Below are 27,528 nucleotides of genomic sequence, written 5' to 3' on the forward strand. Positions count from 1 at the left end.
CAGATAAGGGCCCTGTGATAAATGTTTGATTAAATAATCATTGCAATCTGTGGCCAGGGGCGATCCTGATTGGTTCCAAAACACATGAATGTGGATTCAGACTGTTAATACTGATGCAGTCACTAAAATATCAGGAGCAGAACAGAACCGTCAGCGTATATGTGCGGCTGGTGCGCAGAAGTCAGATTGTACCTTTCCTCCCGGCTGCTCCAAGTGGTTACAGCGGTTTTGTAATTTCTTTATTCAGGATATTTACATATACAGGTTGGAAACACAAGATCACCCCCATCCCCAGGACCACAGTTACTTTTATTTTCACTCTCTTGTAACAATGTTGCAGCATGTTGCCAGACAATAGAACGCTGTAACTAAAGGTGCCCACACACATCCCGACTTGCTCCCAATCAGCCGATGTACACGATTTCCCCTGGACTCTCCCCGGCAGTCGTGGTCACGATTTGGAGTTAAAAATGTCCAATCTGCCATAAGATCTATCGTGCAGCCAGTGCATTGTATCCCAGATTGGCTAATCTGCCCTACAGCACAGCAGATCTGAAGATGCGAGGTACGACGAGCGGGGATGAGCATCGGCATCGTGATCAAGAGTAGAAACTCACAATTTGGCCATGTTTTACATGATCTGTCGTCACGATTTGTCGAAATCGTCCAAATTGGATGAAAGGTCAGTATGTGTGTGGGCACCTTTACATATTATCCACCAGCCATAAAGCAGCAGGAATATCAGACATGTTTGCAAATCTCTTTCATGCACATCTCTCCCAGGAAGTCTGCACCTGTATCTGAGTCGCACGGCGCATGTGTGATGATTGCCTGCACACAGAGGGCCTGATTCAGAACGAGTGTCCGCTCTGAATCAGGGCGTTCTTTTTTGTTGCGGCCTCTTGGACGCTCGCATAGCTGAGTTACCACCCACAGCTTATGCAAGCGTCCATGATGATGGTCGCGATGATTAAGACCATCGCGACCATCGGGCTTGCGACGAGACCCTTGTAGTAGGGTCTCGTTGCCGCAAGCCCTGGAGTGCTTTTGGCTCTGTCAGAGCCAAAAGCACTCCCACTAACATCACTTGTGATGTCAGTGGGGCCGGCCCCAGACGGTAGGCGTTCCCATGGGAACGCCTCCGTCTGGGCAGCAACACCCCCGGCACGCCCACCAAAGGGGGCGTGCTGTCACTCACCATCGACAGCACGCCCCCTTTGGTGCAAGACCCATAACGACGGCTTGGCCATCGTTATTCGGGTCTCGCGCATGCGCACGACGGAGCCGCCTCCATCGTGCGCATGCACACTTGGCCAAAATCGACCCGCTTGCTACTGCTCAGCACTCGCGAGCGGGTCTGAATTAGGCCCAGAGACCCTGATTCAGAGCCGAACGCTCTGACAGAGCGCTCGCTCTGAATCAGGGCAGTCCTTCTTGTTTTTCAGAGCGGCCTCCTGGTCGCTCGCGAGCGGCCAGGAAGATGGTCGCGATGGTCAAGACTATCACGACCATGGGGCTTGCGACGAGACCCTTGTGGTAGGGTCTCGTTGCCGCAAACCCCAGAGTGCTTTCGGCTCTAACAGAGCCGGAATCTCTCCACTGACATCACTTGTGATTTCAGTGGGGATGGCCCCAGACGGTAGGCGTTCCCATGGGAATGCCTCCATCTGGGCAGCCACGCCCCCGGCCCACCCACCAAAGGGGGCGTGCTGTCACTCAACATCGACAGCACGCCCCCTTTGGTACAAGACCCGGAGCGACGGCTTGGCCGTCGCTATCCGGGTCTCGCGCATGCGCACAACGGAGCCAGCTCCGTCGTGCGCATGCGCACTGGGCCTCCATCGACCCGCTTGCGAGCGCATAGCACTCGCAAGCGGGTCTGAATCAGGCCCAGAGACCGCACCTGCCACTGGGCTGATGCAAGGGGCGATGATAAATATGTACAGTGTCGGAGGTGCGCCGGCTTAAGGTGCTGCAAGTGGTTGTTTGGAGATGTTTAAAATTGGACACGGCATTAGCATTAAGAAGCAGAAACTACTGCGGCAAAAGACACAGGTGCGGCCGCGTCAGCGTTCATCTGTCATGATGATCCTGCCCACGCTTATTACAGACCAACTGTACGTGGGCACTTTCCGCTGAAGGTATATTAGATCCAGGCATTGAGTCTCATTCAGTCCCCGCCGTGACCCGCTGCCATATATCACACTGACCCCCGCTCTTACATTCTCTCATTGCATCTTTCTGTTTCGGAGGTTTTTACTGGGTTGTGCTAATTCCTGAAGTTTTAAAGTTACATAAATATGTTTCTTATCCTGTAAATGGCCATAGGGAGGGGTCATCATCCTGCTCCAGCAAAGATCCAGAGCAATGTCCGGCAGGAACGGCTCCTTTCCTTCAAACCTCAATATTTATGTCTGTAAAATTTTTGTCATTCGAGATCGCAGGACCCCAGGTCCTCGTGTGCCAAACCAACACCTGCAACAGGACAGGTCAGTGTTACCACAGACAACATGGCATAACCCTAACAAGTACAGAGACCTTTTCATTTACACAGAATTCATTTCACTGCACTTTTACTTCCACTTTGAAGAAAAAGGACGTACAATGATATAATATGACTGAATAGCCCCCCATGGTCGGCTAGCTGTAATACCTGGCCTGGCATTGCCCCCTTACTGCATGGTGGCATCAGTAGCGATATTACCTGCCAGCTCATTCATCTCACACTTCCCGCCAGGTCAGTCACACCATTGGGGATCGCTAAATCCCTACCAGTCCTGATACCACGATATGCCCTATTTTAGGTGGACAGTTCTGAGCATATCTCACCTTGGTGCAATTGTCAGCTCTTGGTTCCAGCTCTTCCATGGTGACCAGATCCTGCAGTAAGCTGCTCTCTTGGTATCCGCTACCTACATCAAGACGGAACACAGCTCTGGGTTTCTCAAGGATCAGCTTCAGCTGAATGGCAAAGCCAGCCATATCTATGGCAAACGGTCGCATTGTTAGATATGTCACCAACCATCCAATTACCTTCCCGTCAGCATTGACCGCTATTGATTCATAGCGCAGTCCGCCAGCCAAGCCTACAGGCCACACAGATACCTTCCGAGTGTACCGCATCTGTAACAGGAAGGGTTACACAATGTTACTCAGCTGCTGCAATATGTACAAAGAATTTGTGTTACACAGGAGCAAATTTATGAAACTAATTTTGTGTCAAATCCCCTGGAAATGGTCATTTTATGGGGATACCTGCAAAACGTTAAGCACCCCCCTGGGAAAGTTAGGTTTAGGGTGCAGGGAGGGGGGCTACGTTTAGGCACCTACGAGGGGAGGTTAGGGCTAGGGGGGGAGAGGGTTAGGGATAGTGAAAAATCCTACCTGTCGGGATCTGCTGGTGCCGGTCTTCCAGCATCGGGATTTGAACTGGCGGTCACACATACCGATTCCGTGTTTACATGCACCTGTCCTCAAATTGCTCGCAAGTTGCGGTCGCTCACTGGCAAAAAGGGGCCAGTTAATTAAATTAAGTGCTCGCACTGCATCGCGTAAAGACGCCCACTATGTTTTAGCGAGCTACGCCAAAGTGTGCTCGCAAGTGTATGAAGACGCCCACTTGCCACTCGCAACACACATCTCCGGGAAATGAAGGATTAATCGGGAACATCGTGAGCCATCGGAGCTGCTCGCAGCCCTTGTGGTTGCCTTAACCTGCCGCAAGCACAGCGGTCAGCGCTGGCTGAAATACATACAGGTGACGTGTACAATGACGCTACTTTGCTAATTATGCACGCCCTTTAAATGGTGTTTTGGCTGCCTGACACGCCTGCGTTCGCACATCCACTCCCCCGTTCACAAGCACCTTCCCCTGTCACCACCCACAAACGGTGCTATCTGTCACTCAAAGCAGTGACCTGATAGTGGCTTACGAGCAACCAAAATCAGATCGCAATGAATGGCTTGCGCACGCACACTGCGAATTATACGCATGCGCAGATGGGTCTGAATCAGCGGGTCTGAGCGAGTGGGTCTGAGTCAAGTCCTATGTCGCTCCAAGTGTGTTGCACCATGACGCTAGGTGATGAGGAAACATTTCTATCTTTGAAAATGACTTTGCAGCCTGATCCTCCAGAGCAGGTCTCAGTGCCCACTCACTGCTGCAGGGGTGACGCCAGGTGGGATGGTGGGGCTTGCGCAGGAGAAGTGGCAGCCACCATCAGTTCCATCATGGGGGGGATTCAAAATCCAGCTCATAGTTATCCTTTTCCAGGGGCTGTGCGCATAAGCAACATAGGGGAAAAAAATATGTAACTCACCAGAAGGAAAAGATGGTCACACTGAGGGCCTGATTCAGAGCCGGACGCTCTTTCAGAGCACTCGCTCTGAATCAGTGCCCTCCCTCTGAATTTCGGAGCGGCCTCCTGGCCGCTCGCATAGCTGTGGGTGACCACCCACAGCTATAGCGAGCGGCCAAAAAGATGGTTGCGATGGTCAAGACCATCGTGACCATCGGGCTTGCGACAAGATCCTTGTGGTAGGGTCTCGTTGCCGCAAGCCCTGGAGTGCTTTTGGCTCTATTAGAGCCAAAAGCACTCCCACTGACATCACTTGTGATGTCAGTGGGGCCGGCCCCAGACGGTAGGCGTTCCCATGGGAACGCCTCCGTCTGGCCAGTCACGCCCCCAGCACGCCCACCAAAGGCGGGCGTGCTGTCACTCACCATCGACAGCACGCCCCCTTTGTAGCGAGACCCATAGCGATGGCTTGCCCGTCGCTATGCGGGTCTTGCGCATGCGCACGATGGAGCCGGCTCCCTCGTGAGCATGCGCACTTGGCCAACATCGACCCGCTTGCGAGCGTTCAGCGCTCACAATCGGGTCTGAATCAGGCCCTGAGTCCAAGGGAAAGCCGCTATCTCACTAAAATAAACAATGTCCAGAAAGTTTATTTTTATTAACAGAACCAGTTCTTTAAACAAGTTGGAGTAGCGTAAATCACCACAATTATATACATGCATAAAAATTTCCAGGTAAGTAACATACACACTCGGAGTGTCTCATCAAAGGGGGCATGCTGTCGATGTTGACTGACAGCACGCCCCCTTTGGTGGGCATGCCGGGGGCGTGCCTGCCAGACGGAGGCGTTCCCAAGGGAACGCATACCGTCTGAAGCCGGCCCCACTGACATCACTAGTGATGTCAGTGGGAGTGATTTTGGCTCTGATAGAGCCAAAATCACTCCTGGCCTTGCGGTTGAAAAACTCAACCACAGGCTACTGCTCGCAGTTTCGATGGTTGCGATGGTCAAGACCATCGCGACCATCATCCTGCACGCTCATATATGCTGTGGGTGGTGACCCACAGCTATACGAGCGTCCAGGAGGATGCTCCATATTAATGGAGATGGGCCCTGATTCAGAGCGAGCGCTCTGGTCAGAGCGTCCGGCTCTGAATCAGGGCCATAGTCCCCTATGGCACAGGTTCGGTCCGCTGGTGATGTGACCGCTGTCTATAGCACCAATAGCCAAATGCAGATGACACTGTTAGTGGAAAACACAGTGTATTCGTAAAAACTATTGTGACACTGTTAGTGGAAAATGCAGTGTATTCGTAAAAAAAATTGTGACACTTTAAGTGGAAAATGCAGTGCATTCGTAAAAAATATTGATACTTAGTGGAAAAGCCGTGTATTCGTAAAATATTTTGTGACACTGTTAGTGGAAAACGCAGTGTTTTCATAAAAAATATTGATACTGTTAGTAGAAATGCAGTGTATTCGTAAAAAATATTGTGACACTGTTAGTGGAAAACACAGTGTATTTGTAAAAAATATTGTGACACTGTTAGTGGAAAATGCAGTGTATTCATAAAAAATATTGTGACACTGTTAGTGGAAAATGCAGTGTATTTATAAAAATATTGTGACACTGTTAGAGGAAAACACAGTGTATTTGTAAAAAATATTGTGACACTGTTAGTGGAAAATGCAGTGTATTCGTAAAAAATATTGTAACACTGTTAGTGGAAAACACAGTGTATTCATAAAAATATTGACACTGTTAGTGAAAACGCAGTATAATCGTAAAAAAATATTGTGACACTGTTAGTGGAAAACGCAGTGTATTCATAAAAAAATATTGTGACACTGTTAGTGGAAAATGCAGTGTATTCATAAAAAATATCTTGACACTGTAAGTGGAAAACGCAGTGTATTCGTAAAATATTTTGTGACACTGTTAGTGGAAAACGCAGTGTATTCGTAAAAAATATTGACACTGTTAGTAGAAATGCATTGTATATGTAAAAAATATTGTGGCACTGTTAGTGGAAAATGCAGTGTATTCGTGAAATATATTGTGACACTGTTAGTGGAAAACGCAGTGTATTCGTAAAAAATTTTGTAACACTGTTAGTGGAAAACACAGTGTATTCATAAAAAATATTGACACTCTTAGTGAAAACGCAGTGTAATCGTAAAAAAATATTGTGACACTGTTAGTGGAAAACGCAGTGTATTCATAAAAAAATATTGTGACACTGTTAGCGGAAAATGCAGTGTATTTGTAAAACAAATTGTGACACTCTAAGTGGAAAATGCAGTGCATTCGTAAAAAATATTGATACTTAGTGGAAACGCCATGTATTCCTAAAATATTTTGTGACACTGTTAGTGGAAAACGCAGTGTATTCATAAAAAATATTGACACTGTTAGTAGAAATGCAGTGTATTTGTAAAAAATATTGTGACACTGTTAGGGAAAACACAGTGTATTCATAAAAAAATATTGTGACACTGTTAGTGGAAAATGCAGTGTATTCGTAAAAAATATTGTGACACTGTTAGTGGAAAATGCTGTGTATTTATAAAAATATTGTGACACTGTTAGTGGAAAATGCAGTGTAATCGTAAAAAATATTGTAACACTGTTAGTGGAAAACACAGTGTATTCATAAAAAATATTGACACTGTTAGTGAAAACGCAGTATAATCGTAAAAAAATATTGTGACACTTTTAGTTGAAAATGCAGTGTATTCATAAAAAAATATTGTGACACTGTTATTGGAAAATGCAGTGTATTCATAAAAAATATCTTGACACTGTAAGTGGAAAATGCAGTGTATTCGTAAAAAAAATTGTGACACTGTTAGTGGAAAACACATTGTATTCATAAAAAATATTGACACTGTTAGTAGAAATGCAGTGTATTCGTAAAAATATTGTGACACTGTTAGTGGAAAATGCAGTGCATTCGTAAAAAATATTGATACTTAGTGGAAACGCCGTGTATTCATAAAATAATTTGTGACACTGTTAGTGGAAAACACAGTGTATTCATAAAAAATATTGACACTGTTAGTAGAAATGCAGTGTATTCGTAAAAAATATTGTGACACTGTTAGTGGAAAACAGTGTATTTGTAAAAAATATTGTGACACTGTTAGTGGAAAATGCAGTGTATTCGTAAAAAATATTGACACTGTTAGTGGAAAATGCTGTGTATTTATAAAAATATTGTGACACTGTTAGTGGAAAACACAGTGTATTTGTAAAAAATATTGTGACACTTTTAGTGGAAAACGCAGTGTATTCATAAAAAATATTGTAACACTGTTAGTGGAAATTACAGTGTATTCATAAAAATATTGACACTGTTAGTGAAAACGCAGTATAATCGTAAAAAAATATTGTGACACTTTTAGTTGAAAATGCAGTGTATTCATAAAAAAATATTGTGACACTGTTATTGGAAAATGCAGTGTACTCATAAGAAATATCTTGACACTGTAAGTGGAAAATGCAGTGTATTCATAAAAAATATTGTGACACTGTTAGTGGAAAACACAGTGTATTCATAAAAAATATTGACACTGTTAGTGAAAACGCAGTATCATCATAAAAAAATATTGTGACACTGTTAGTGGAAAATGCAGTGTATTCGTAAAAAATATCTTGACACTGTTAGTGGAAAACGCAGTGTATTCGTAAAATATTTTGTGACACTGTTACTGGAAAATGCAGTGTATTCGTAAAAAATATTGACACTGTTAGTAGAAATGCAGTGTATTTGTAAAAATATTGTGACACTGTTAGTGGAAAATGCAGTGCATTCAAGAAAAATATTGTGACACTGTTAGTGGAAAACGCAGTGTATTCGTAAAAAATATTGTAACACTGTTAGTGGAAAACACAGTGTATTCATAAAAAATATTGACACTGTTAGTGAAAACGCAGTATAATTGTAAAAAAATATTGTGACACTGTTAGTGGAAAATGCAGTGTATTCGTGAAAAATATTGTGACACTGTTAGTGGAAAACGCAGTGTATTCGTAAAAAATATTGTAACACTGTTAGTGAAAAATGCAGTGTATTTGTAAGAAATATTGACACTGTTAGTGGAAATACAGTGTATTTGTAAAAATATTGTGACACTGTTAGTGGAAAATGTATTCATAAAAAATATTGACACTGTTAGTGTAAAACGCAGTGTATTCGTAAAAAATATTGTGACACTGTTAGTGTAAAACGCAGTGTATTCGTAAAAAGTGACAGTGGTAGCACAGTGTGTTATTCTTATTCATAAAAAATCTTGTGACACTGTAAGTGAAAACTTCACAATTTTACAATTTAATAACACAAAGTTAGCAATAAAAAATGTAAACTTTTCACTTCTTTCCTCAATCATGAATAAATTAGTAGTCTACACGCCGTCTACAAGACCACAACAAAGTGCTAAATAAAATAACGTGCATAATATATTAAACATAATGACATCACAAATGCCTCAGCTGAGATTCACATAAACATATTTTCAAAAGGTGAAAACAGAGGATATGGTTTAAAAAAATGGACTAAAGCAGCTAAAACTGCGTTCTCTGATTATAGTGTCCCTACTCCCTACCCATGGCCACTCTACCTGAATTTCAGCGAGTCAGAGGGGCAACTCCATGCAACTGTATTCCAGGGTGCAGCTGCTCCTCCTGTAGCCCAGGTCAGAAGATGTGTAGGGGGTGTGGTGATGATATGACTAAATGGAGCTCACATCCACTAAAGTGCACAATGAATCCCCAATCTAACAGGGAGCATAGCTATAATTTGTACACAACACAGGATGGGATGACGATATAGACGTGGGTGCTGGTATGATCTGCAATGATGGCATAGACTGGGGTAAGTTAGCACTTTGCTGTGGTCTTGTAGTCGGTGTGTACAGTAGACTAATCATTTATTCATGATTGAGGAAAGAAGTGAAAGTTGCATTTTTTTATTGCTGTGTGTTAATAAATTGTAAAATTGTGAAGTTTCCGCTTACAGTGTCACAAGAGGTTTTTATGAATAAGAAAAGAATAACACACTGCGCTACCACTTACAGTATGACAATTTTGTTTACGAATACACCCCTGCAGCACCTGCCCCTGGATGGACACAGCAGTCTCTGCCCTAGATGAACACAACAACCCCTGGATAAACACAGCAGCCCCTAGCAGCCACTGCCCCTGGATTGACACAGCAACCCCTTGATAAATGACACAGGCAGCACCCCTGTGCAGCTACATTGCTGATAAGTGCAGCTAATGCGCACACACATAGAAAAAAAAACTTTATCAATTTTTTTTGGGTACTTGGAGAGAAGAGCACCCCTGAATGAGGCAGCAGTCCCTTAATAAATGGCACATACAGCACCCCTGCGCAGCTACATTCCTGATAAGTGTGGCTAACACGCACACACACACAGAAAAAAAAAGTATTTATTTTTTTGGAACTTGGGGGTAGAGCACTCCTGAATGAGGCAGCAGCCCCTTGATAAACAGCATAGACAGACACCTGCACAGCTACATTGCTGATAAGTGTGGCTAACGTGTACACACACAGAAAAAAGTATTTATTTTTTTGGTACTTGGGGGAGAGAGCACCCTTGAATGAGGCAGCAGCCCTGTCATGACCAGCCAGCCAATTCTCCAGATAAATCAATCTGAGAATCGCCACCAGTGATTTATGGTTACCTCAGCACGTGCGGGTAATCTAACACAGTACTGCCACCACCAACGAAGTTCACGGGAGTCGCTAGTTTCTCCACTCAAATATCAATATTGCACACTCACTTACATATAGGTACTTAGTTTTGACCTCACAGGCTTGTAAATTCGACAAGAATGTGGAGAATACACTGGATTAAGAATGTTTAATCTGAAAAATATTTCCAAGGTTGTTGGTTACAGAAAAAGGTAATACAAATATGGACAATACAAATATATCACAAATAAGTTTCAGAAAATAAAAGGAATTAAAATAATAGAAAACCCAAAGTCTTTACACCTATTAGACTCTGTTGTGAAGGAGACACAGGAGCTTTGGGTCCAGGCCAGTCATCAGGACTCTCTTTAGGCACAATAACCCCTATCATGAGGGAGAAGCACAGTTACCCTCACAGCTGCATTAGCCCCCACCCTTGGGGTTTTTAACTCTTCCTTTGCTGTACACTGGGCATTAAGAAATCGAACACACCTTTCCACATAATTGTCTATATAGTAGGTAGGGGGTCTTGAAACAGGGTGGATGGGGATTTGGAAACCAGTAATCAGGTAATATAACATACATTCCTGCCATCCCCATCCTAAAGGACTTATATCCCTGTGGCCTGGCTTGACTGAATCTGACCATCTGAAAATGAAGGATCCATCTCCTCCCCAAACTTTATGGCCTGTAGAGATCAGAGATGGTTATCTTGAATTCTGGTTTTAGAAATACAGAATTGTTCCATCTTCCCAAGTTTGTATCAGCACAGGTCAAATAGAGGACACACAAACCAAATCACATTTAAATACATTATATATGCTGCAGCCATTTTTCTGGCGTTTTGTGCATGCGCAGTAGACTCCGGGCACACTCTAGTGCCCAAAGTCTACTAATGCTCCGGTGGCTGGCTAGCCGTGTCAGTTGGCCGCCGGCCACCGGGAAAAGAGGAGGGGGCCCCAGATGGGTAATGCACATGGGCCCCCTCCAATCTAAAGATGCCCCTGAGCCAGCCCCTATAGTCAATAGCAGCCAGCCCCTATGCATAGCAACAGCATAGCTGCACAGCCCCTCCCTTGCGTCCTCTTTACTCTCCACAGCCGGGAGGCCAGCGTAAGACAGCTACAATCTGACTGAGCCAGTTTAAAGTAAACCCCGTGGTTGTGAGAGCAGTATCCCTTTAAGAACTTTGATGTTAGTGTCAGTCATTAGTGTTAGCCTATAGGGTGCCTTGGGGGTGTGGCCTTGCTGGTATATTAGGTCTGTTATCCAAAGACTCAGCCTCTTTGTTTCAGGAAATTTCCAGCCCAGGAGTCATGGAAGTGTCTGTACAATGTGATTGTATAAATCTGTGCATATACTGTCTTTTCTTGTTCTTTATTTCTTTCTTTTTCTAACCTTGGTCAATTCCTTTCTTTCTCCTCTTATCTCCTAGTCTGTGCTGTTATTCTCTTTGCTTTTCTTCTAACTCCTAATTTTACTTAGCGCTTGCTCGTTCATTCTCCCTCCGACTCCCTGTTGCGGACTCTTGGGATGCCCTGCCGACCGGTTAAACGTGCCGCCTGCTCGGTTTTATTATGCCGTGCAGGGCCTGCTGAGACCCACGTGGCTGATGGTCATGTGGGCCGCCACAACTCTAGGTTGCTGCACGGGTCATCGATAGTGACGAATGCTGGGGTCGGAGGCTGCTTAAGCAGCCAAGGCTCCCGGCGCTGTGATGCAGCAGCGGCTGGTCCCGTCACGCCACATATTTCTGAGGGACGTGGCCCAGGGTCTGTATCCATGACAGTGGTGGGGTCAGTGATGCTTCCGCTTAACCCCGCGGCTACTGCAGGTCATGGTGATGGGTCCCTGGTCGCTTCTGTCCCTGGCCCGGGTCAGCGGCATTCTGGGCAGGGGACACGGCCAACGGCCATTGCTGTCAGATGCTCAGGGGTCCTAGGCCTTGGAGAGGAGGGGAGCAGCTTTGAATGTCCCTGTTGGGAACCATGCAGGCCAGGCTGGACCTATAGATCAGGTGCAACACATGGCTGCTGTACAGGGAGATATGATGCCCAATACAATAGAATATAGTAATATTAGAAGTTTGCCAGTACAGCGTTTTCTTCTCAGTGTCACGGATTAGATAGTTAGCACAACCTTTTGACGTGTGTCTGCCAGTGACGGGTGACCTGTGGACCAACTGGGAGATCTGGAAACCATGCACTGTTGGGGATGTGGTGCGATAGAGCCCAATATGTACATATATGTCCAGGGCAGTGCTGGATCCTTATGCTGTTCCCCCACAACCCCGTACTTGCTCCAATGATCTGGAATGGTGCCCTCATCCGAAATATAAACATTTAGCTCAGGCGGATGGCCCTACTGCCGAATCTAATGGCTTATTGCGATCGCTGGTCCTCTATATGCAGGAGTTAATGAACACTCAAAATATTTTGTATGACACATATTAAAGCTGGATAAGTGCTAATTATTATTTCTTCAGCGCCTTCCCACGCTCACTATAAAATCAAGCACTGGGAAACCCCCCCTCTCTAGAAATCCTTCATTTGCCACTGGTGGGTGTCACTTAACGATGGGTCACACCTATGCCCTGCCATTAGGACAACGTGTGGCGGGCACACTTATGCAATTCATGTGTTTCTTCCCCGACCACTTTCGCTAGGTGATGCTGCACCTGTAGAGCAACAGGTTCCATTGCCTCACAACTATAGAAATTAGGAGCACCTGTAAACAGCTGCTGGTTTGAGTAATATTATAATTTATTGCACATTTCACAATTAGAACCTATTAATTTACTCAAAATAGACAGATAGAAAATAATTAATAGGACCTGTTGCCACAATATATCTGTAAAGTACGGATCTGGCTCTGAGTATACATAAAAATGCAAAAAATACTATATGTATAAAAATATATTTCAAGGTCATGTATAAAAAATACACTTTTAAAAATCAAACACCGGTCTTATTAGCAGGAGTATAACCAGCAGAGCATGAGGCATAACTATTCCATCACAGCCAGTTAGCATACAGATGTAAGGGTTAGTAATAATAGTCAGTCGCAGTCAGTTAGCATACAGATGTAAGGGTTAGTAATAATAGTCAGTCGCAGTCAGTTAGCATACAGATGTAAGGGTTAGTAATAATAGTCAGTCACAGCTAGTTAGCATACAGATGTAAGGGTTAGTAATAATAGTTAGTCACAGCCAGTTAGCATACAGATGTAAGGGTTAGTAATAATAGTAAGAGACAGTCAGTTAGCATACAGATGTAAGGGTTAGTAATAATAGTCAGTCGCAGTCAGTTAGCATACAGATGTAAGGGTTAGTAATAATAGTCGCAGTCAGTTAGCATACAGATGTAAGGGTTAGTAATAATAGTCAGTCACAGTCAGTTAGCATACAGATGTAAGGGTTAGTAATAATAGTCTGTCGCAGTCAGTTAGCAATAGCATACAGATGTAAGGGTTAGTAATAATAGTCAGTCGCAGTCAGTTAGCAATAGCATACAGATGTAAGGGTCAGTAATAATAGTAAGTCACAGCTAGTTAGCATACAGATGTAAGGGTTAGTAATAATAGTCAGTCACAGCTAGTTAGCATACAGATGTAAGGGTTAGTAATAATAGTCACAGCCAGTTAGCATGCAGATCTAAGGGTTAGTAATAATAGTAAGTCACAGCCAGTTAGCATACAGATGTAAGGGTTAGTAATAATAGTAAGTCACAGCTAGTTAGCATACAGATGTAAGGGTCAGTAATAATAGTAAGTCACAGCTAGTTAGCATACAGATGTAAGGGTTAGTAATAATAGTCAGTCACAGCTAGTTAGCATACAGATGTAAGGGTTAGTAATAATAGTCAGTCGCAGTGAGTTAGCATACAGATGTAAGGGTTAGTAATAATAGTCAGTCGCAGTCAGTTAGCATACAGATGTAAGGGTTAGTAATAATAGTCAGTCACAGCTAGTTAGCATACAGATGTAAGGGTTAGTAATAATAGTTAGTCACAGCCAGTTAGCATACAGATGTAAGGGTTAGTAATAATAGTAAGAGACAGTCAGTTAGCATACAGATGTAAGGGTTAGTAATAATAGTCAGTCGCAGTCAGTTAGCATACAGATGTAAGGGTTAGTAATAATAGTCGCAGTCAGTTAGCATACAGATGTAAGGGTTAGTAATAATAGTCAGTCACAGTCAGTTAGCATACAGATGTAAGGGTTAGTAATAATAGTCTGTCGCAGTCAGTTAGCAATAGCATACAGATGTAAGGGTTAGTAATAATAGTCAGTCGCAGTCAGTTAGCAATAGCATACAGATGTAAGGGTCAGTAATAATAGTAAGTCACAGCTAGTTAGCATACAGATGTAAGGGTTAGTAATAATAGTCAGTCACAGCTAGTTAGCATACAGATGTAAGGGTTAGTAATAATAGTCACAGCCAGTTAGCATACAGATGTAAGGGTTAGTAAGAATAGTAAGTCACAGCCAGTTAGCATACAGATGTAAGGGTTAGTAATAATAGTAAGTCACAGCTAGTTAGCATACAGATGTAAGGGTCAGTAATAATAGTAAGTCACAGCTAGTTAGCATACAGATGTAAGGGTTAGTAATAATAGTCAGTCACAGCTAGTTAGCATACAGATGTAAGGGTTAGTAATAATAGTCACAGCCAGTTAGCATGCAGATGTAAGGGTTAGTAATAATAGTAAGTCACAGCCAGTTAGCATACAGATGTAAGGGTTAGTAATAATAGTAAGTCACAGCTAGTTAGCATACAGATGTAAGGGTCAGTAATAATAGTAAGTCACAGCTAGTTAGCATACAGATGTAAGGGTTAGTAATAATAGTCAGTCACAGCTAGTTAGCATACAGATGTAAGGGTTAGTAATAATAGTCACAGCCAGTTAGCATGCAGATGTAAGGGTTAGTAATAATAGTAAGTCACAGCCAGTTAGCATACAGATGTAAGGGTTAGTAATAACAGTCAGTCACAGCCAGTTAGCATACAGATGTAAGGGTTAGTAATAACAGTCAGTCACAGCCAGTTAGCATACAGATGTAAGGGTTAGTAATAATAGTCAGTCACAACTAGTTAGCATACAGATGTAAGGGTTAGTAATACTAGTCAGTCACAGTCAGTTAGCATACAGATGTAAAGGTTAGTAATAATAGTCAGTCACAGCCAGTTAGCATACAGATGTAAGGGTTAGTAATAACAGTCAGTCACAGCCAGTTAGCATACAGATGTAAGGGTTAGTAATAACAGTCAGTCACAGCCAGTTAGCATACAGATGTAAGGGTTAGTAATAATAGTCAGTCACAACTAGTTAGCATACAGATGTAAGGGTTAGTAATACTAGTCAGTCACAGTCAGTTAGCATACAGATGTAAAGGTTAGTAATAATAGTCAGTCACAGCCAGTTAGCATACAGATGTAAGGGTTAGTAATAATAGTCAGTCGCAGTCAGTTAGCATACAGATGTAAGGGTTAGTAATAATAGTCAGTCACAGCTAGTTAGCATACAGATGTAAGGGTTAGTAATAATAGTTAGTCACAGCCAGTTAGCATACAGATGTAAGGGTTAGTAATAATAGTCAGTTACAGCCAGTTAGCATACAGATATAAGGGTTAGTAATAATAGTAAGTGACAGTCAGTTAGCATACAGATGTAAGGGTTAGTAATAATAGTCAGTCGCAGTCAGTTAGCATACAGATGTAAGGGTTAGAAATAATAGTCAGTCGCAGTCAGTTAGCATACAGATGTAAGGGTTAGTAATAATAGTCAGTCACAGTCAGCATACAGATGTAAGGGTTAGTAATAATAGTCAGTCACAGCCAGTTAGCATACAGATGTAAGGGTTAGTAATAATAGTCAGTCGCAGCCACTTAGCATACAGGTGTAAGGGTTAGTAATAATAGTCAGTCACAGCCAGTTAGCATACAGATGTAAGGGTTAGAAATAATAGTCAGTCACAGTCAGTTAGCATACAGATGAAAGGGTTAGTAATAATAGTCAGTCACAGTCAGTTAGCAATAGCATACAGATGTAAGGTTTAGTAATGATAGTCAGTCACAGCCAGTTAGCAAACAGATGTAAGGGTTAGTAATAATAGTCAGTCACAGCCACTTAGCATACAGATGTAAGGGTTAGTAATAATAGTCACTTACAGTCAGTTAGCATACAGATGTAAGGGTTTGAAATAATAGTCAGTCACAGCCAGTTAGCATACAGATGTAAGGGTTAGTAATAATAGTCAGTCGCAGTTAGTTAGCATACAGATGTAAAGGTTAGTAATAATAGTAAGTCACAGCCAGTTAGCACACAGATGTAAGGGTTAGTAATAATAGTAAGTCACAGCCAGTTAGCATACAGATGTAAGGGTTAGTAATAATAGTCAGTCACAGCCAGTTAGCATACAGGTGTAAGGGTTAGTAATAACAGTCAGTCACAGCCAGTTAGAATACAGATGTAAGGGTTAGTAATAATAGTCAGTCACAGTCAGTTAGCATACAGATGTAAGGGTTAGAAATACTAGTCAGTCACAGCCAGTTAGCATGCAGATGTAAGGGTTAGTAATAATAGTAAGTCACAGCCAGTTAGCATACAGATTTAAGGGTTAGTAATAATAGTAAGTCACAGCCAGTTAGCATACAGATGTAAGGGTTAGTAATAATAGTAAGTCACAGCCAGTTAGCATACAGATGTAAGGGTTAGTAATAATAGTGACTCACAGTCAGTTAGCATACAGATGTAAGGGTTAGTAATAATAGTCAGTGACAGCCAGTTAGCATACAGATGTAAGGGTTAGTAAGAATAGTCAGTCGCAGTCAGTTAGCATACAGATGTAAGGGTTAGTAATAATAGTAAGTCACAGCTAGTTAGCATACAGATGTAAGGGTTAGTAATAATAGTAAGTCACAGCCAGTTAGCATACAGATGTAAGGGTTAGTAATAATAGTAAGTCACAGCCAGTTAGCATACACATGTAAGGGTTAGTAATAACAGTCAGTCACAGCCAGTTAGCATACAGATGTAAGGGTTAGTAATAATAGTCAGTCACAGCCAGTTAGCATACAGATGTAAGGGATGGTAATACTAGTCAGTCACAGTCAGTTAGCATACAGATGTAAGGGTTAGTAATAATAGTCATTCACAGCCAGTTAGCATACAGATGTAAGGGTTAGTAATAATAGTCAGTCACAGCCACTTAGCATACAGATGTAAGGGTTAGTAATAACAGTCAGTCACAGTCAGTTAGCATACAGATGTAAGGGTTAGTAATAACAGTCAGTCACAGTCAGTAAGCATACAGATGTAAGGGATAGTAATAATAGTCCGTCACAGTCAGTTAGCAATAGAATACAGATGTAAGGGTTAGAAATGATAGTCAGTCACAGCCAGTTAGCATACAGATGTAAGGGTTAGTAATAACAGTCAGTCACAGTCAATTAGCATACAGATGTAAGGGTTAGTAATAATAGTCAGTCACAGTCAGTTAGCAATAGCATACAGATGTAAGGGTTAGAAATGATAGTCAGTCACAGCCAGTTAGCAAACAGATGTAAGGGTTAGTAATAATAGTCAGTCACAGCCAGTTAGCATACAGATGTAAGGGTTAGTAACAATAGTCAGTCACAGTCAGTTAGCATACAGATGTAAGGGTTAGTAATAATAGTCAGTCACAGCTAGTTAGCATATAGATGTAAGGGTTAGTAATAATAGTCAGTCACAGAGAGTTAGCATACAGATGTAAGGGTTAGTAATAATAGTCAGGCACAGAGAATTAGCATACAGATGTAAGGGTCAGTAATAATAGTCAGTAACAGCCAGTTAGCATACAGATGTAAGGGTTAGTAATAATTGTCAGTCACAGCCACTTAGCATACAGGTGTAAGGGTTAGTAATAATAGTCAGTCACAGCCAGTTAGCATACAGATGTAAGGGTTAGTAATAATAGTCAGTCACAGTCAGTTAGCATACAGATGTAAGGGTTAGTAATAATAGTCAGTCACAGTCAGTTAGCAATAGCATACAGATGTAAGGTTTAGTAATGATAGTCAGTCACAGCCAGTTAGCAAACAGATATAAGGGTTCGTAATAATAGTCAGTCACAGCCACTTAGCATACAGATGTAAGGGTTAGTAATAATAGTCACTCACAGTCAGTTAGCATACAGATGTAAGGGTTAGTAATAATAGTCAGTCACAGCCAGTTAGCATACAGATGTAAGGGTTAGTAATAATAGTCAGTCGCAGTTAGTTAGCATACAGATGTAAGGGTTAGTAATAATAGTAAGTCACAGCCAGTTAGCATACAGATGTAAGGGTTAGTAATAATAGTAAGTCACAGCCAGTTAGCATACAGATGTAAGGGTCAGTAATAATGGTCAGTCACAGCCAGTTAGCATACAGATGTAAGGGTTAGTAATAATAGTCAGTGACAGCCAGTTAGCATACAGATGTAAGGGTTAGTAAGAATAGTCAGTCGCAGTCAGTTAGCATACAGATGTAAGGGTTAGTAATAATAGTAAGTCACAGCTAGTTAGCATACAGATGTAAGGGTTAGTAATAATAGTAAGTCACAGCCAGTTAGCATACAGATGTAAGGGTTAGTAATAATAGTAAGTCACAGCCAGTTAGCATACACATGTAAGGGTTAGTAATAACAGTCAGTCACAGCCAGTTAGCATACAGATGTAAGGGTTAGTAATAATAGTCAGTCACAGCCAGTTAGCATACAGATGTAAGGGATGGTAATACTAGTCAGTCACAGTCAGTTAGCATACAGATGTAAGGGTTAGTAATAATAGTCATTCACAGCCAGTTAGCATACAGATGTAAGGGTTAGTAATAATAGTCAGTCACAGCCACTTAGCATACAGATGTAAGGGTTAGTAATAACAGTCAGTCACAGTCAGTTAGCATACAGATGTAAGGGTTAGTAATAACAGTCAGTCACAGTCAGTAAGCATACAGATGTAAGGGATAGTAATAATAGTCAGTCACAGTCAGTTAGCAATAGAATACAGATGTAAGGGTTAGAAATGATAGTCAGTCACAGCCAGTTAGCATACAGATGTAAGGGTTAGTAATAATAGTCAGTCACAGCCAATTAGCATACAGATGTAAGGGTTAGTAATAACAGTCAGTCACAGTCAATTAGCATACAGATGTAAGGGTTAGTAATAATAGTCAGTCACAGTCAGTTAGCAATAGCATACAGATGTAAGGGTTAGAAATGATAGTCAGTCACAGCCAGTTAGCAAACAGATGTAAGGGTTAGTAATAATAGTCAGTCACAGCCAGTTAGCATACAGATGTAAGGGTTAGTAACAATAGTCAGTCACAGTCAGTTAGCATACAGATGTAAGGGTTAGTAATAATAGTCAGTCACAGCTAGTTAGCATATAGATGTAAGGGTTAGTAATAATAGTCAGTCACAGAGAGTTAGCATACAGATGTAAGGGTTAGTAATAATAGTCAGGCACAGAGAATTAGCATACAGATGTAAGGGTCAGTAATAATAGTCAGTAACAGCCAGTTAGCATACAGATGTAAGGGTTAGTAATAATTGTCAGTCACAGCCACTTAGCATACAGGTGTAAGGGTTAGTAATAATAGTCAGTCACAGCCAGTTAGCATACAGATGTAAGGGTTAGTAATAATAGTCAGTCACAGTCAGTTAGCATACAGATGTAAGGGTTAGTAATAATAGTCAGTCACAGTCAGTTAGCAATAGCATACAGATGTAAGGTTTAGTAATCATAGTCAGTCACAGCCAGTTAGCAAACAGATATAAGGGTTTGTAATAATAGTCAGTCACAGCCACTTAGCATACAGATGTAAGGGTTAGTAATAATAGTCACTCACAGTCAGTTAGCATACAGATGTAAGGGTTAGTAATAATAGTCAGTCACAGCCAGTTAGCATACAGATGTAAGGGTTAGTAATAATAGTCAGTCGCAGTTAGTTAGCATACAGATGTAAGGGTTAGTAATAATAGTAAGTCACAGCCAGTTAGCATACAGATGTAAGGGTTAGTAATAATAGTAAGTCACAGCCAGTTAGCATACAGATGTAAGGGTCAGTAATAATGGTCAGTCACAGCCAGTTAGCATACAGGTGTAAGGGTTAGTAATAACAGTCTGTCACAGCCAGTTAGAATACAGATGTAAGGGTTAGTAATAATAGTCAGTCACAGTCAGTTAGCATACAGATGTAAGGGTTAGTAATACTAGTCAGTCACAGTCAGTTAGCATACAGATGTAAGGGTTAGTAATAATAGTCAGTCACAGCCAGTTAGCATACAAATGTAAGGGTTAGTAATAATAGTCAGTCACAGCCACTTAGCATACAGGTGTAAGGGTTAGTAATAATAGTCAGTCACAGCCAGTTAGCATACAGGTGTAAGGGTTAGTAATAACCGTCAGTCACAGCCAGTTAGAATACAGATGTAAGGGTTAGTAATAATAGTCAGTCACAGTCAGTTAGCATACAGATGTAAGGGTTAGTAATAATAGTCAGTCACAGCTAGTTAGCATACAGATGTAAGGGATGGTAATACTAGTCAGTCACAGTCAGTTAGCATACAGATGTAAGGGTTAGTAATAATAGTCAGTCACAGCCAGTTAGCATGCAGATGTAAGGGTTAGTAATAATAGTCAGTCACAGCCACTTAGCATACAGATGTAAGGGTTAGTAATAACAGTCAGTCACAGTCAGTAAGCATACAGATGTAAGGGATAGTAATAATAGTCAGTCACAGTCAGTTAGCAATAGCATACAGATGTAAGGGTTAGAAATGATAGTCAGTCACAGCCAGTTTGCATACAGATGTAAGGGTTAGTAATAATAGTCAGTCACAGCCAATTAGCATACAAATGTAAGGGTTAGTAATAACAGTCAGTCACAGTCAGTTAGCATACAGATGTAAGGGTTAGTAATAATAGTCAGTCACAGTCAGTTAGCAATAGCATACAGATGTAAGGGTTAGAAATGATAGTCAGTCACAGCCAGTTAGTAAACAGATGTAAGGGTTAGTAATAATAGTCAGTCACAGCCAGTTAGCATACAGATGTAAGGGTTAGTAATAATAGTCAGTCACAGTCAGTTAGCATACAGATGTAAGGGTTAGTAATAATAGTCAGTCACAGCTAGTTAGCATATAGATGTAAGGGTTAGTAATAATAGTCAGTCACAGAGAGTTAGCATACAGATGTAAGGGTTAGTAATAATAGTCAGGCACAGAGAATTAGCATACAGATGTAAGGGTCAGTAATAATAGTCAGTAACAGCCAGTTAGCATACAGATGTAAGGGTTAGTAATAATAGTCAGTCACAGCCACTTAGCATACAGGTGTAAGGGTTAGTAATAATAGTCAGTCACAGCCAGTTAGCATACAGATGTAAGGGTTAGAAATAATAGTCAGTCACAGTCAGTCAGCATACAGATGAAAGGGTTAGTAATAATAGTCAGTCACAGTCAGTTAGCAATAGCATACAGATGTAAGGTTTAGTAATGATAGTCAGTCACAGCCAGTTAGCAAACAGATATAAGGGTTAGTAATAATAGTCAGTCACAGCCACTTAGCATACAGATGTAAGGGTTAGTAATAATAGTCACTTACAGTCAGTTAGCATACAGATGTAAGGGTTTGTAATAATAGTCAGTCACAGCAAGTTAGCATACAGATGTAAGGGTTAGTAATAATAGTCAGTCGCAGTTAGTTAGCATACAGATGTAAGGGTTAGTAATAATAGTAAGTAACAGCCAGTTAGCACACAGATGTAAGGGTTAGTAATAATAGTAAGTCACAGCCAGTTAGCATACAGATGTAAGGGTTAGTTATAATAGTCAGTCACAGCCAGTTAGCATACAGGTGTAAGGGTTAGTAATAACAGTCAGTCACAGCCAGTTAGAATACAGATGTAAGGGTTAGTAATAATAGTCAGTCACAGTCAGTTAGCATACAGATGTAAGGGTTAGTAATACTAGTCAGTCACAGTCAGTTAGCATACAGATGTAAGGGTTAGTAATAATAGTCAGTCACAGCCAGTTAGCATACAGGTGTAAGGGTTAGTAATAATAGTCAGTCACAGCCACTTAGCATACAGGTGTAAGGGTTAGTAATAATAGTCAGTCACAGCCAGTTAGCATACAGATGTAAGGGTTAGTAATAATAGTCAGTCACAGTCAGTTAGCATACAGATGTAAGGGTTAGTAATAATAGTCAGTCACAGCCAGTTAGCATACAGATGTAAGGGTTAGTAATAATAGTCAGTCACAGTCAGTAGGCATACAGATGTATGGGTTAGTAATAATATTCAGTCACAGCAAGTTAGCATACAGATGTAAGGGTTAGTAATAATAGTAAGTCACAGCCAGTTAGCATACAGATGTAAGGGTTAGTAATAATAGTCACTCACAGTCAGTTAGCATACAGATGTAAGGGTTAGTAATAATAGTCAGTCACAGCCAGTTAGCATACAGATGTAAGGGTTAGTAAGAATAGTCAGTCGCAGTCAGTTAGCATACAGATGTAAGGGTTAGTAATAATAGTAAGTCACAGCCAGTTAGCATACAGATGTAAGGGTTAGTAATAATAGTAAGTCACAGCCAGTTAGCATACAGATGTAAGGGTTAGTAATAATAGTAAGTCACAGCCAGTTAGCATACATATGTAAGGGTTAGTAATAACAGTCATTCACAGCCAGTTAGCATACAGATGTAAGGGTTAGTAATAATAGTCAGTCACAGCTAGTTAGCATACAGATGTAAGGGATAGTAATACTAGTCAGTCACAGTCAGTTAGCATACAGATGTAAGGGTTAGTAATAATAGTCAGTCACAGCCAGTTAGCATACAGATGTAAGGGTTAGTAATAATAGTCAGTCACAGCCACTTAGCATACAGATGTAAGGGTTAGTAATAACAGTCAGTCACAGTCAGTTAGCATACAGAAGTAAGGGTTAGTAATAATAGTCAGTCACAGTCAGTTAGCAGTAGCATACAGATGTAAGGGTTAGAAATGATAGTCAGTCACAGCCAGTTAGCATACAGATGTAAGGGTTAGTAATAATAGTCAGTCATATCCAGTTAGCATACAGATGTAAGGGTTAGTAATAACAGTCAGTCACAGTCAGTTAGCATACAGATGTAAGGGTTAGTAATAATAGTCAGTCACAGTCAGTTAGCAATAGCATACAGATGTAAGGGTTAGAAATGATAGTCAGTCACAGCCAGTTAGCAAACAGATGTAAGGGTTATTAATAATAGTCAGTCACAGCCAGTTAGCATACAGATGTAAGGGTTAGTAATAATAGTCAGTCACAGTCAGTTAGCATACAGATGTAAGGGTTAGTAATAATAGTCAGTCACAGCTAGTTAGCATATTGATGTAAGGGTTAGTAATAATAGTCAGTCACAGAGAGTTAGCATACAGATGTAAGGGTCAGTAATAAAAGTCAGTAACAGCCAGTTAGCATACAGATGTAAGGGTTAGTAATAATAGTCAGTCACAGCCTCTTAGCATACAGGTGTAAGGGTTAGTAATAATAGTCAGTCACAGCCAGTTAGCATACAGATGTAAGGGTTAGTAATAATAGTCAGTCACAGTCAGTTAGCATACAGATGTAAGGGTTAGTAATAATAGTCAGTCACAGTCAGTTAGCAATATCATACAGATGTAAGGGTTAGTAATTATAGTCAGTCACAGCCAGTTAGCATACAGATGTAAGGGTTAGTAATAATAGTAAGTCACAGCCAGTTAGCATACAGATGTAAGGGTTAGTAATAACAGTCAGTCACAGCCAGTTAGCATACAGATGTAAGGGTTAGTAATAATAGTCAGTCACATCTAGTTAGCATACAGATGTAAGGGTTAGTAATACTAATCAGTCACAGTCAGATAGCATACAGATGTAAGGGTTAGTAATAATAGTCAGTCACAGCCAGTTAGCATACAGATGTAAGGGTTAGTAATAATAGTCAGTCACAGCCACTTAGCATGCCTAACTTGCTGTGACTGACATACAGATGTAAGGGTTAGTAATAATAGTCAGTCACAGCCACTTAGCATACAGGTGTAAGGGTTAGTAATACTAGTCAGTCACAGTCAGTTAGCATACAGATGTAAGGGTTAGTAATAATAGTCAGTCACAGCCAGTTAGCATACAGATGTAAGGGTTAGTAATAATAGTCAGTCACAGCCAGTTAGCATACAGATGTAAGGGTTAGTAATAATAGTCACTCACAGTCAGTTAGCATACAGATGTAAGGGTTAGTAATAATAGTCAGTCACAGCCAGTTAGCATACAGATGTAAGGGTTAGTAATAATAGTCAGTCGCAGTCAGTTAACATACAGATGAAAGGGTTAGTAATAATAGTAAGTCACAGCCAGTTAGCATACAGATGTAAGGGTTAGTAATAATAGTAAGTCACAGCCAGTTAGCATACAGATGTAAGGGTTAGTAATAATAGTAAGTCACAGCCAGTTAGCATACAGATGTAAGGGTTAGTAATAACAGTCAGTCACAGCCAGTTAGCATACAGATGTAAGGGTTAGTAATAATAGTCTGTCACAGCCAGTTAGCATACAGATGTAAGGGTTAGTAATACTAGTCAGTCACAGTCAGTTAGCATACAGATGTAAGGGTTAGTAATAATAGTCAGTCACAGCCAGTTAGCATACAGATGTAAGGGTTAGTAATAATAGTCAGTCACAGCCACTTAGCATACAGGTGTAAGGGTTCGTAATAATAGTCAGTCACAGCCAGTTAGCATACAGATGTAAGGGTTAGTAATAATAGTCAGTCACAGCCAGTTAGCATGCAGATGTAAGGGTTAGTAATAATAGTAAGTCACAGCCAGTTAGCATACAGATGTAAGGGTTATTAATAATAGTAAGTCACAGCCAGTTAGCATACAGATGTAAGGGTTACTAATAATAGTAAGTCACAGCCAGTTAGCATACAGATGTAAGGGTTAGTAATAATAGTCACTCACAGCCAGTTAGCATACAGATGTAAGGGTTAGTAAGAATAGTCAGTCGCAGTTAGTTAGCATATAGATGTAAGGGTTAGTAATAATAGTAAGTCACAGCCAGTTAGCATACAGATGTAAGGGTTAGTAATAATAGTAAGTCACAGCCAGTTAGCATACAGATGTAAGGGTTAGTAATAATAGTAAGTCACAGCCAGTTAGCATACAGATGTAAGGGTTAGTAATAACAGTCAGTCACAGCCAGTTAGCATACAGATGTAATGGTTAGTAATAATAGTCAGTCACAGCTAGTTAGCATACAGATGTAAGGGATGGTAATACTAGTCAGTCACAGTCAGTTAGCATACAGATGTAAGGTTTAGTAATAATAGTCAGTCACAGCCAGTTAGCATACAGATGTAAGGGTTAGTAATAATAGTCAGTCACAGCCACTTAGCATACAGATGTAAGGGTTAGTAATAACAGTCAATCACAGTCAGTAAGCATACAGATGTAAGGGATAGTAATAATAGTCAGTCACAGTCAGTTAGCAATAGCATACAGATGTAAGGGTTAGAAATGATAGTCAGTCACAGCCAGTTAGCATACAGATGTAAGGGTTAGTAATAATAGTCAGTCACAGCCAGTTAGCATACAGATGTAAGGGTTAGTAATAATAGTAAGTCACAGCCAGTTAGCATACAGATGTAAGGGTTAGTAATAATAGTAAGTCACAGCCAGTTAGCATACAGATGTAAGGGTTAGTAATAATAGTAAGTCACAGCCAGTTAGCATACATATGTAAGGGTTAGTAATAACAGTCAGTCACAGCCAGTTAGCATACAGATGTAAGGGTTAGTAATAATAGTCAGTCACAGCTAGTTAGCATACAGATGTAAGGGATAGTAATACTAGTCAGTCACAGTCAGTTAGCATACAGATGTAAGGGTTAGTAATAATAGTCAGTCACAGCCAGTTAGCATACAGATGTAAGGGTTAGTAATAATAGTCAGTCACAGCCACTTAGCATACAGATGTAAGAGTTAGTAATAACAGTCAGTCACAGTCAGTTAGCATACAGAAGTAAGGGTTAGTAATAATAGTCAGTCACAGTCAGTTAGCAGTAGCATACAGATGTAAGGGTTAGAAATGATAGTCAGTCACAGCCAGTTAGCATACAGATGTAAGGGTTAGTAATAATAGTCAGTCATATCCAGTTAGCATACAGATGTAAGGGTTAGTAATAACAGTCAGTCACAGTCAGTTAGCATACAGATGTAAGGGTTAGTAATAATAGTCAGTCACAGTCAGTTAGCAATAGCATACAGATGTAAGGGTTAGAAATGATAGTCAGTCACAGCCAGTTAGCAAACAGATGTAAGGGTTATTAATAATAGTCAGTCACAGCCAGTTAACATACAGATGTAAGGGTTAGTAATAATAGTCAGTCACAGTCAGTTAGCATACAGATGTAAGGGTTAGTAATAATAGTCAGTCACAGCTAGTTAGCATATTGATGTAAGGGTTAGTAATAATAGTCAGTCACAGAGAGTTAGCATACAGATGTAAGGGTCAGTAATAAAAGTCAGTAACAGCCAGTTAGCATACAGATGTAAGGGTTAGTAATAATAGTCAGTCACAGCCTCTTAGCATACAGGTGTAAGGGTTAGTAATAATAGTCAGTCACAGCCAGTTAGCATACAGATGTAAGGGTTAGTAATAATAGTCAGTCACAGTCAGTTAGCATACAGATGTAAGGGTTAGTAATAATAGTCAGTCACAGTCAGTTAGCAATATCATACAGATGTAAGGGTTAGTAATTATAGTCAGTCACAGCCAGTTAGCATACAGATGTAAGGGTTAGTAATAATAGTAAGTCACAGCCAGTTAGCATACAGATGTAAGGGTTAGTAATAACAGTCAGTCACAGCCAGTTAGCATACAGATGTAAGGGTTAGTAATAATAGTCAGTCACATCTAGTTAGCATACAGATGTAAGGGTTAGTAATACTAATCAGTCACAGTCAGATAGCATACAGATGTAAGGGTTAGTAATAATAGTCAGTCACAGCCAGTTAGCATACAGATGTAAGGGTTAGTAATAATAGTCAGTCACAGCCACTTAGCATGCCTAACTTGCTGTGACTGACATACAGATGTAAGGGTTAGTAATAATAGTCAGTCACAGCCACTTAGCATACAGGTGTAAGGGTTAGTAATACTAGTCAGTCACAGTCAGTTAGCATACAGATGTAAGGGTTAGTAATAATAGTCAGTCACAGCCAGTTAGCATACAGATGTAAGGGTTAGTAATAATAGTCAGTCACAGCCAGTTAGCATACAGATGTAAGGGTTAGTAAGAATAGTCACTCACAGTCAGTTAGCATACAGATGTAAGGGTTAGTAATAATAGTCAGTCACAGCCAGTTAGCATACAGATGTAAGGGTTAGTAATAATAGTCAGTCGCAGTCAGTTAACATACAGATGAAAGGGTTAGTAATAATAGTAAGTCACAGCCAGTTAGCATAC

General features: G+C 40.8%; 1 protein-coding gene across 1 annotated transcript in view; it reads right to left on the reverse strand.

Moving 5' to 3' along the window:
* Positions 1-2,394: 2,394 nt before the first annotated feature.
* LOC148516804 (galactosylgalactosylxylosylprotein 3-beta-glucuronosyltransferase 1-like) overlaps positions 2,395-27,528 on the reverse strand; it is a 275,956-nt gene continuing 250,822 nt past the window's right edge. The window contains exons 3-4 of the mRNA XM_088479540.1: positions 2,830-3,123; positions 2,395-2,475 (exon numbers count right to left, since the gene is read on the reverse strand). Coding sequence (XP_088335666.1) covers positions 2,395-2,475; positions 2,830-3,123 — 375 coding nt within the window. The remainder of the gene's footprint in view (positions 2,476-2,829; positions 3,124-27,528) is intronic.

Source organism: Taudactylus pleione, unplaced genomic scaffold, assembly GCF_031769625.1.
Source record: "Taudactylus pleione unplaced genomic scaffold, aTauple2 ptg000239l, whole genome shotgun sequence".
Taxonomy (NCBI): Eukaryota; Metazoa; Chordata; class Amphibia; order Anura; family Myobatrachidae; genus Taudactylus; species Taudactylus pleione.